This window comes from Neomonachus schauinslandi, chromosome 14 (genome assembly GCF_002201575.2).
Source record: "Neomonachus schauinslandi chromosome 14, ASM220157v2, whole genome shotgun sequence".
In the NCBI taxonomy this organism is placed as follows: Eukaryota; Metazoa; Chordata; class Mammalia; order Carnivora; family Phocidae; genus Neomonachus; species Neomonachus schauinslandi.
This window is the reverse complement of record NC_058416.1, coordinates 78,947,511-78,959,258: the sequence shown is the minus strand read 5'-3', so window position 1 is coordinate 78,959,258 and position 11,748 is coordinate 78,947,511. Positions and strand designations below refer to the sequence as shown.

Sequence of the window (11,748 nt, the reverse complement as noted above, 5' to 3'; positions counted from 1 at the left end):
TCCTTCCTTCCCTCCCTCCCTCCCTCCCTTCCTTCCCCCTCCTTCCTTCCATCTGTCATCCACCCTTCCATCTAAACCTTTCTTTGTTTCCTTCCTTCCTTCCACTCACCCACCCATCCACCCATCTATCCATCCCACCACCTACCTGCCAGCCACTCATCCATCAGTCTACCCACTAATCCATCCTATACTTTTTGAATGCCTTTGATGTGCTGGATATATCAGATTTACTAATTAATGACTTTAGGATTTAACCTCTATTTAGTATGTAACTTTTATGTCATTTATTCCTAAAACCACTATTTGTAGAGGCCTAACATTAAGCAAGAAAATAAACACCTTAGGGGCGCCTGGGTGGCTCAGTCGGTTAAGCGTCTGCCTTTGGCTCAGGTCATGATCTCAGGGTCCTGGGATTGAGCCCTGTGTCAGGTTCCCTGGTCAGTGGGGAGTCTGCTTCTCCCTCTCCCTCTGGCCCTCCCTCCGCTTGTGCTCTCTCTCTCACGCATGCACTCTCAAATAAATAAATAAAAATCTTAAAAAAAAGAAAATAAACACTTTAGAACTTCCTATCTCTCTTCCTCTAAAGATTTGAACAATTACATTAAAAGCAGAACATATTGAATGTTTGAACACCTGCCTATGAATTTTTCTTTTCTTTCTTTCTTTCTTTTTTGCCAAGTTCCTAAGTTCTCTGACTTTAGTAATCCTAAGAATTACCATTTGGAATTCAGGTTTTTGGGATAAAAGCCATGGATAATTCAAGAGTGTTTTTTTTTTTTAAGATTTTATTTATTTATTTATTAGAGAGCGAGCGAGAGAGAAACAGCATGAGAGAGGAGAGGGTCAGAGGGAGAAGCAGGCTCCCCGCTGAGCCGGGAGCCCGATGCGGGACTCGATCCCAGGACCCCGGGATCATGACCTGAGCCGAAGGCATTCGCTTAACCAACTGAGCCACCCGGGCGCCCCTTTTGTTTTGTTTTTTAAGAGAGAGTGAGCATGTGAGCAAGGGGGGGAGGGGCAGAGGGAGAGGGAGAGAGAGAGAATCTTAAGCAGACTCTGTGCTGAGCGCAGAGCCTGATGTGGGGCTCAATCCCATGACCCTGAGATCATGACCTGAGCCCAAACTAAGAGTCAGATGCTTCTTTCCTTCCCAGGCTGCCCCAGGTACCCCAATTCAAGAGGTTTTTAAGGGTAGCTTTACCCATTTTTTGGCCTTGTGTTGATTTTCAGACAATCTAAACATCCATCAACTGATGAATGGATAAATAAAATATGATATACACATGCAACAGAATATTATTTGGCCATAAAAAGCAATGAAGTACTGATATATACTACAATGTGGATGAACCTTAAAAAGATGTGAAATGAGCCAGTTTCAAAAGACCACATACTACATGATTTCATTCATATGAAATGTCCAGAAGAGGCAAATCTACGGAGACAGAGAGTCAGTCAGTGGTTGCCAGGACTGGGAAGTTGGTGGGAGAACTGGAGGTGTTGGTGATAGCTAAAGGATACAGTGGTTTGTAACAGGCCCTGCTTCTGGGGTGCTCAATCAAAGTGGGCTGATTGAAGTCAAGAACCATAGTGATCTCAAGGGAACGAAAGCCAAGTTATCGCAATTTTCCTTCTCTAGGAAGAAATGCAAGAAACAGTCTTGTAGACACAGCCTCCCCCCACAGATATCCAGATAGCTCAGGGGCCTCAGTTTCCCCTTTTTCTGCCTATGTGCATTGCCATGCAGGATGGAAAGTGCCAACTGAGTAGCAGGAGGCTGTATATTGTCCTTTCTCCTGTAGCTGCTCGAGAGAATGCATTCTGGGGTGGAGGAAGGAGGAGGTGAAGGTGGGGGGGTCAGCATTCACGACTTTTTGTTATTCCCAGGATGGCCAATCGAATCATGCCCCACATGCAGATAGAAGGCCATTATTCATTATTCTCCTGTGACCTTATGTCTAGAGTCGTGCCGTCCAATGGGATGTTCTATCATAATGGGAATGTTCTGTGCTATCTCCTGGGGTGACCACTAGCTTCTTGTGGCTACTGAGTACATGAAATATGCAGCCAAGGAATGGGATCTTTAAATAGAATCTATTTAATATAGCTACTAAATAGAATTAAAAATCTAATTAAAAATGAGTAAAATTTTATACATCCATGATGGTATATAAAATGTACATGTAATTATTTTATGTAAGATAAATATATTTATGCAATTGTGTGATATATAATATTTCTGTCATTATAATATACAATATCCTATATTATAATTAAACATTTAATTATTTCTATGTATATATACACAGATATTTTTCATGCAACATAAAATTCATCATTTAAAAATGTACAGTTCCATGGCTTTTAGTGTGTTGAGAGAGTTGTGCAACCACCACTGCTATCCAGTTCTGGAACATTCTCATCCTCTCAGAAGAAGCCTTGTACCCATTAGCCAGCATTCCCATTTTCCACTCCTCCAGGCCCCGGGCAACCATGAATCTAATCTCTGTATGGATTCGCCTGTCCTGGACATTTCCTATAAATGGAAGCATAGACGTTTTGTGCCTGGCCTCTTTCACTCTGCAGGTTTGCAAGGCTCATCCATGGTATAGCAGGTATCAATGTTTCATTCTTTTCATGACTGAATCATATTCCATTATCTAGCCATACCATATTCACTTATTCATTCATCCTGTTGAATGTGAATTCATTTACATTGGCATTTAAATAGCACATGGGGCTAGCGGCTTCTGTATTGGTCGGTGAAGATCTAGCCCAAGAGGGAGAAGCTTGTCCAAGTAGACAAATTGGAGACCTGAGTTCCAGGGTGAGGCACGGACCCCTGGTGTGGCTAACCAACTTTATGTTTTTGGTCTATTTGTCTACTAAATGTGAGGGAGGGACGAATTCCTCCCAGCTCTGAAATCCCAAGACTACAATTTTTTTTTATAGACAACTCCCTATCCATAATGCAGGGGGTTAGATTCTGGGTGGAGAATGTGTGTTTTAAGACCACCCAAACTCATCTGAGCTGTTGAAAGCTGTATCCTGGCTGGATACATGGGGGAAATACCGGAGGTTCTCTCAAGTTTGTTCTATTTCTGATGGTGTAGGTACTCTGTCTTTGGAGATCTTGGGGGGCGTGACTTCTCCCCTTAGGTCTCTGAGATCTGGGCCGGTGGTTACCTTAAAGACCTTCTTGGCCCAGGTCCTGAAAGCCTCTTCTTGCCCACAGAGCTCATCCCCTTCCCTCATCTTCAGGATCCTCTCTCCTCCCAGCTCCTCCAAGAGGGTGTCCACAGCATGTCCAAAGGCGCAGAAATGAGGGTAAGCCCGGGAGCCAAGGCCAAAGACAGAGAACCTGCCGAGGAGACAACAAAAGGTCCATGCTAGAGGACTATGGGGCATGAGGAGGTGTCTGGTATTATGGATTCTATGTTCCCCCCACCAAATTCATATGCTGAAATCCTAACCCCCAACGTGGCTGTATTTGGAGATGGCACCTTTAAGGTGGTAACAGGTTAAATGGTGTCATAAGATTGGGCCCTAGTCCAATTGAATTTATGTTCTTAGAAAAAGAGGAAGACACCGACATCACTTTCTCACTCTGATGGTGCAGAGAGGAGAGGCTATGTGAGGGCACAGCAAGAAGGCGGCCATCTATCTGCAAGCCAGGAAGAGAGGCCTCACCAGGAACCAATCCTACTGGCACTTTGATCTTGGACTTCCAGCCTCTAGAACTGTGAGAAAATAAATATCTGTTGTTGAAGCCACCCACTCTGGTATTTTGTTATGGCGGCCTGAGCAGACCTAGACATCTGGTTATCTCTAGAAGGACCGTGTTTAGCCCATGGTGGTCAGACAGCCCTGAGCCCACCTGGGGAAAGCCCTTTTAAAATCTGGGAGCCCTCTTCTCCTTTCCTTCTGGTCTCTGTTAGGTGTGACCATCCTCAGGAGAAAATTCCCAGTGGTCCTGGGATGAGTTAGGGATAGCGATGACCCAGAACCACTGGCTTGTTTCTTGTGTGTCCCTTTCTAAGCCAGAGAAATTAGTCTACTTTTTTTGGAAGACTTGAATTCTATCACTGACACAACCAGATGAGTTTTAAGTATAAAGATAATGAAAATCATAACACAGCTGTCCTCGGGGACCTATATTAACAAGGAGATCAGAAGAACTTGTCATTAACACATCAAATGTTCACTGTATGTTAACTGGAATTAAAAACAAAAACTTAAAAAAAAACCCACATCAAATGTTGGTGGGTAAACAGGTTCTTCTAAAAGGGGATGAAAGATTTGTAAATATGCTGACTCCACCCCTTGCGATGTCTACGAAATTAATTTGCTTTGCAAACCCTCTTTGCCTAGATACCACCAAGAAAACATGGGCATTTGAATCAGTGGGGGTCAAGTTAATGAGATTTTCCTCTCTGTTAAGGTGGGCTGCCTTGATTGAGTACGAGAAGGGAAGGACTGTGTCTCAGATGGCCACTCTTGCTAGTTCCCTGTCCTAGAGACACTTTATGTCACACTTTCAGGGCTCGGTCCTGGCTGTGGGTCTCAACCTCACTGGGACCGGAGCGACAGGTTGGTAAGTGGGACAGGAACACCGCACCCCACTTTCCTAGGTCGGAGTTTTCTGCTGTAGACTGTCATCTCAGACAAGCCCAGGCATGGAGCTGGATAAGCTATTCCACGCTGGCTCTGGTTCTGCATCTGAATCTCTTTGTTTAGGATGAAGGGGTCAAGTTGGCCAAAGATTGAGATGGGGGATGCGCGGAAGGTGGAGGGAGAGCTGGGAAGGGACTCCCACTCTCTCTGTCATTGGAGAATGCACTTGAGATGGGTCCAGGCATCTCATAGGATCAAGTGAGGGTTAGCTGAGGTTAACATCTGTCCTTGGACACCTACACACATGCTTTCTCACTGAGCCTCTTCTCCTTTCCTGTCCTTCTTTCCTCTGGGCTTGTAGAGCCTTTCCAAGGAAAGTATGTGGGATTACAGTGTTTCCCCCAATCACTCCCTCACCCGTGATCTTCCTAGAGCTGGATTCCTCTCCTTTTCCTCCAAGGGCAGTGGTGTGACAGGTAGGAGAGCTGGTAACCAGGAGTGCAGTGGTTGGAGAGGGCTGGGAAGGAGCACTTTTGCCCCAAGCCCTGCCCCTTAGCTTCAGCCCAATGGAGATCCGAAATTCCAAGCACCAGTCATGACTTGTGGTTACAGCGTTGTTCCTCAAACATGCAATATTTATGTTCACGGCATCTGCGGTACATGACTTCCATTGATACTATTGTTTCCTTATTACTACTGTTTAACTTGCTTTTAATTTGTACTCGCTAGCTTATCAAACCCACTTGTTTTCACTAACAGATGGCTCAGGTGATTCATTCATTAGTATCTTTTCTGGTACACCTGAAGGCCTGCAGCCCAGTTACTTCCTAGACTCACGTTTCCACCACGATCTTCACCTCATGATTTCAAACTTCCTATTGTAAGCCTCCAAACCAGGAACTGGCAAACTTCTTATACGTGGGGCTAGAGAGTAAATATTTTTACGTTTCTAGGCCAAGAAGCAAAATCGAAGCTATTATGTACACACTTACACAACAGACAGAAAACAAATTCCTGCACATTTTTGTTGACAAAATAAAAATTTTAAAAAATTATTATTACAGTTATGGAGGATAATGTTTTAGTACTATGTCTACTTATGAGGCTAGAATTCCTTTTTTTTTTTTGTGGGGGGATAGCGTTTTGCTGAATTGGGATTCAACAGTAATGTCTCCTATCATCAAGTGAATTGCAAATGTTCAACTATAAAAACCATTCCCAGCTTACGGGTTGTGCAAGAGTACAGAGTGGCCGGGCTGACTGCACCTGCAAGCTGTAGCCTGCCAATGTCTGCCCTAAGCCATGATAGATTTAATACAGAAAAAATGGGTCTGGCTCTCAAAGTATAAAACTGATGTTCAATGTCAAGCTAAAACAATGCACTGATGTCAAACCCCACAGAATGAATAACACTAAGGGTGAACCCTAATATAAATTATGCACTTTGTGTGATAATGATGTGTCAGTGTAGGTTCATCCACTGTACAAATGTACCATTCTGGATGGAGATGGTGGTGGTGGGGGAGGCTGTTTTTGTTGGGGGCTGGGAAGGGAGTATAAGGGAAATCTCTGTATTTTTGTCTCAGTTTTGCTGGGAACCTAAAGCTGCTCTAAAAAAATAAAGTCTATTAAAAAGGGCACCCCTGGACATGAAACTTCAATATCTAGGACCCCTGTGATGTGAATCATCTACCAAGCATTGCTGTGAGCAGGTACGAGAAGGTTCGGCTGGCAAAGGTCAGGAAGATTTGTGGCCAGGCCCGGATACTCGGCTTACATTAGCCTTGTGTTGACTAACATCGGCAAAACCAAGGATGTGACATCCAGTTTTCTTTCTTTCTAAGTGCTCACTAAACTGAATTCACAACTGTTGAAATATAAAATATCTGTCCATGTTCTACCTAAAATGACCCTTGGTATGTGACCACTGTACTTCGGTAAACATGGGATTGGGCCAATATTTTCTGAATCTGACTATACATTAGAGTCACTTGAGGAAATTAAGAAAATAAAAGGCAATACTTGGGCATAATTCTAGACCAATTACATCAGAATCTCTGGAAATGGGGCTTGGTTATTGGTCTATTGCAAACATCTCCAGATGATTTTGATGTGCATCCAGGGTTGAGAGCCACTGGGGCATGAGCATCCAGGGTTGAGAGCAGGGTGTCTCCAGAAGCTTCTATAAGGTGTAAAACATTTCACCGGGAAGGGTAGTTCATTGAGTAATTTCTAGGGATTAACTTCCTTCAGCACACATGATATGCTGAAGATGGGGTGAGATTTGGGCGATGGAGCTCTGAGAGTGTGTTTAGGAAGAGGTCACAGGACAGCCCAGCTAATGTGCTTCAACAGAGAGGAGGTAGTCTCCAGACAATGACAGTGCAGCTGGTTATTCATGAGATGGATGGGAATAGAAGGGAGACCCCCTAACAAAGAGCCCACTTTGCAACTGAATCCAGTTCACCAAGATGTCTTCCCTGATGCCCTCAGCCCCTGCTCACCTCACGTTTGCCAGGGGTCCGGCACTCTCAAAGTTGTCTCTGAGGTCTGGCCCATCGCCCGATGATTTATGGGAGTCAGAATATGAGGAAACACTATTGAATCGGACCTTGTAGCTCCTGCCAAAACAGAAGAGAGCCTGTGAGCTCTGGCTTGGAATCGCCTCTTGAGCTCAATACCCCAAAGGATCTTCAAATGACCAGTCCCGTTTCTAGGACTTTCTCTTGCATGTTGAGACCATAAGGCTTCTATTGACTCTTCCAGAATGGATCAACTTATCTTCATCCACCATGATGATAGCTAGCCATCTGCACATGACACCACTTGTATTTAAAATGTTTCTGACCTCACTCGACTCAGGAATCTTGAGAGCAAGATGGTCAAAATGATTTAGTGGGCAAAAAGTCACGAATAGAACAGACCATCCCCTAACCATTAGACCACACTTCCTTGCTTCCCAAATTGTAAAGAGCACATGAATCATCCTGGGATGCTGTTAAAGAGTGCAGATTCCGATTCAGCAGTTCCAGGCAGGGTCTGAGGTTCTGCATTTCTAAGAAGTACCCAAGAGGTGCCAATGCTGCCGGTCCCCAGACCTCACTCTGAATAGCCAGGAACTAACTTCGCTGTCCGCTATGGTAGCTCTGTGTGTCTACTGAAATGTAAAGTTAAATGGATTTGAAAGAAATACAGTTAAAAATTCTGTTCCTCACTTGCACTAGCCATGTGTCAAGTGCTCAGGAGCCACATGGGTCTAGTGGCTGCCATACTGGATAGCAGAGCTATAGAACGTTTACACCACCCTAGAAAGTTTTACTGGATTGTGCCAGACAACTCCCATTCAATACTCTCTCCATCAGGTTATGGACCTTGCACATTTCAAGGAGCTGTCACATTTCCCATTTCAAGGAAATAGTGGAAAATGTTCAGCACTGAGACGTGGCACGAAAAGAGATTGAATTTCTTATTAAACTCTTTTGAAGTGGAAGGAAGATGTCACTGGGACAGAAACCTCAGCACGAGAGGCTCGGGAGCCTTGAGACTTCAAAGAAAGATCCAGTTTCCCTGTTCTCCTCCAAAAGTGGGAAGTATTATTCTCAGGCAAAGCAAAAAAAACAAAACATAAAACAAAACAAAATCCCAAGACCAGAAAGCAAAACAAAACAACTCCCCACAAACAAAAGACCAACACCCAAACCAAAACAAACGACTCAACAGACAAATCTGAGTGCAAAAGACAAAAAAAGGCATTGCTCATTCTGGCAGGCAGGGCTTCTGAGCTGGACGTTCTTCAAAGTTTTCGTTCCAGCATCAGGAAAAGTTCTAAATATATGTAAGTGTATTTTCTGCCCCAAAATAGTCTCACATTGAGTCATTTCTGCAAATAAGTCATGCAACATATCAGGGGGCGGCTGTGTTGTTAGTGTGGGAGGGATGGTTAATGCTTGTGGGTTAAAAATAACAGCACATGTATTTGTATGAGGTTTGAGGCTTTTCCAAATGCTTTCCTCTTTGTTTTTATCCTTTGATCCTCTCAACAACTCCCAGGGGTGGTTGGGGCAGAGACGGTTTCTCCCCATTTGGCAGATGAGAAAGACTGAGGTCCAGAGAGGTCAAATGCCTTGCTCAAGGTTGCTTGGTGAGTTAGCGGTACAGCCTGGTTTAGGACTCAGGTCTCCTTGAGACCCAGATGTGGCCTTGGATGCTTGCGCATTGGGCACACACACCCGCATGCGTCCATGAACACGGGGCATATATATGTGCACACACGTGCATGAACATGTGTGCACACAGATGGGCACGCATGCACATGCACACACGCACACACACTCTACCTCTGCTGGCTGTCACGGGCTGCAGCCAGACCGCGGACTCCTGGGTCACCTTGGGGGAGGGGAGGCCCTTTACGGGGAAAGAAACGCAAGCGTTCCGGGTACCTAGAGGGGAGAACGGATGGTGCCCTCTCTCTCCCTGAAGGAGAGGTGAGGGGGAGCCTGTGGTGGTCACCTGGGAAGGAGAGGGGCAGGGAGAGCGAGGACAAAGATAGCTGGGCAGGAGGGACGCAGCTACCCCTTGGATATGGAACGTATGTGAGCAGGGCAACAGGTGCTTTGCTAAGGAGAAGTGTCAGTCTCCCCAAAAGACAGCTCAGCATGCACACGCCCTACGTTCTCTGCTTTATGTGGGACTTACGAGCTTTGCAAGGGTACTCATGATTACAGGTCACCTTACGAAATATCTTTAGAACCCAACCCCGCATTGGGACGCAGTTTCACCATGAACATCTTTTGGCTACAGGCAATTTTTTTTTTTGCTTTATAAGGTATTTTATCTTCTGAACTCAACCTCTATATTAGCTAGAATTCCACCATGAGCGTCCGATGGAACGGTTCTAGGGAAAGAAGTTCATTTTCACTGATTTCGAATGTAGGTTTCCAAAAAGGAGAGATAATAAGAACTGGTGTTTACACTTAGGGGCTCCTGAGTTTTCACAAGATGCTTACATCTATTTTCTCCCTTGGTTCTTACAAGTTAAGAAGTTAAGGCAGGTATAACCAGCCCTATTTGATGGAAAAAGAAACTGAGGCACAGGGCAGTAAAGTCACCCAAGGAGCCAAAACATCAGCCCCAGTGGACCCCAGATATCTACCAGTTAACATTGCTCACAAGTGGACCTTAGGTCACAAAAACCAGCCAGCACTCGAATGTGAACCCCAGATGCCAAAAGACAATTTTCAGTTACTCCCCAAGTGTGTAATGTGACCCTGGACATTCACTTACTTCCTTTCTTCGTGCATAGAGTTGGGGTGCCTCATTTCCATCAAAGCACAGCCGAATTTCTGGAAGCCAAAAGAGATGAGTGAAATGTGAAGCAGAGATTTAGGAACCGGAACAGGGTCGGGCACTGAGCGTCTGGGGTCCTGGCTGGCACAAGTGGAGCCTGATGCCTCTGGGGGTCAGGATGCTAGACATGGTCAGGGGTTCGGGGTGGGCAGCAGCGCTTGAGCTGCAGGTGCGTGTGGAAGGACCCCCTGATTAAGCGACTACAGGTGTGGTCCTGCCACCCCCAGCCCACAAATCCCCACTGTGGCTTTCTCTTTATAAAAATATTGTCCCCACTTCTCTCATCTGGAGCAGGGGATGCCAAGGTCCTGATGGGAGCATCCATCCCAAAGCAGGAGCTCACTCGGGCGACAGCATTTTCACCAAGGATTGGCTAATCAGCAGACACAAAGACACTGAGGTCTTGGAATTGTCCAGTCTTTGTGGAACTTGGATCCAAATCGAAGTCACGGGCTTTTGACGCTCTGGGAGGATTTGCTGCTGACTGGCAGGTGTAACTGCTATCCCTCCTTCTTCCCCCCAGTGGAGAACATGCTAGAACAGGTGAAAGCTCATCTTACCTCCCCATTCTCAGGGGGGTCTCCATTGCCAAAAGTGCTGGTAACCACCAGGACCAGAGTTTCATGTTCCAGATGTACAATGTCATATTCTTCCATGGACATCACCTAGGTGGGCGAGGGTGAAGGAATGGCGGGTGGGGGGAGAGGGAGAGGAAGGGAGAAGGTGACAAGGAGAAGAGTTAAGAGAGAACAAAAAAGTGATGGGGGAAGGAGAAGAAGAGAGACAGAGGAAAAACATGAGTCATCTTGAGCCATCTCCTTTGGAAGGAGAACCCAAAGTTCTGAGTGTTACTATTTCAGTGGGCTCAAGTGGGTAGAACTAAAAGTTTTTGGCAGTGTGGGACCTTTCTATGGTCACAGTGGCCTGAAGGACCATAAAGAACCTGGGGGCGATGGTGAAAGGGGTTGGCCCGCTAATAGAGACGGATCTTGATGGAGATCCTTGGGCTTATAACCAACTGATCTTGGAATCTTCATGACCACATTTAGGCTGGGAATGGCCAGTGCACATCCAGCTCCTCTGACCAGGTCTGCTCAGCCTCCTTGCTAATCCTCCCTCCACCAGCATGGGACCTGGGCCAACTAAGTCTGAGACCCTTGTCATAAAGAAGATTATTGTCCTATATCTTAGCATCTCTTGAACAACATTTCTCCAAGTAGGTTCTGGGGAAGCCCAGTCTCCTGAGAGGCTCCTTGAAAATAAGTGAGCCATGAACAAACATGCTTATATTCCAACCCCTTCTCATTTGGAGATTAGAATACAGTGGACCTTGAACAACATGGTTTTGAACTGCGTGGGTCCACTTATTCGTGGATTTTTCCCCAATAAATAGAGTATAGTACTGTCAATGCATTTTCTCTTCCTTCTGGTTTTCTTAACATTTTCCTTTCTCTAGCTTTCTTTACTGCTTGAATACAGTATATAATACATACAACATACAAAATATGTGTTAATCAACTGTTCGTGTTATCAGTAAGGCTTCTGGTCAACAATAGGCTATTAGTAGTTAAGTTTGGAGGAGTCAAAAGATATATGCAGATTTTCAGCACCCCTGACTCCCATATTGTTCAACTGTATGGACTTGCAAGTTGAAGGCTCTGATATTGAACTATGTTTAATGCAGGGCTTCCCAAACTGACCCCAGAATGTTTTCTCAAAAACCCTTTAAGATTTGGCTCTGAGATGGGATTTCATTTTGTGATTCCTGGACTCTCCTGGAAGGTCATG

General features: G+C 45.2%; 1 protein-coding gene across 2 annotated transcripts in view; it reads right to left on the bottom strand.

The window, feature by feature from the left end:
• Positions 1-11,748, bottom strand: part of NOS1 (nitric oxide synthase 1) — an 80,965-nt gene that overhangs the window by 19,099 nt on the left and 50,118 nt on the right. The window contains exons 14-18 of one of the 2 annotated variants that reach the window (XM_021698514.1): positions 10,521-10,625; positions 9,898-9,956; positions 8,952-9,053; positions 7,119-7,235; positions 3,187-3,361 (exon numbers count right to left, since the gene is read on the bottom strand). In XM_021698514.1, coding sequence (XP_021554189.1) covers positions 3,187-3,361; positions 7,119-7,235; positions 8,952-9,053; positions 9,898-9,956; positions 10,521-10,625 — 558 coding nt within the window. The remainder of the gene's footprint in view (positions 1-3,186; positions 3,362-7,118; positions 7,236-8,951; positions 9,054-9,897; positions 9,957-10,520; positions 10,626-11,748) is intronic. The other variant, XM_021698515.1, reaches the window with a different exon arrangement.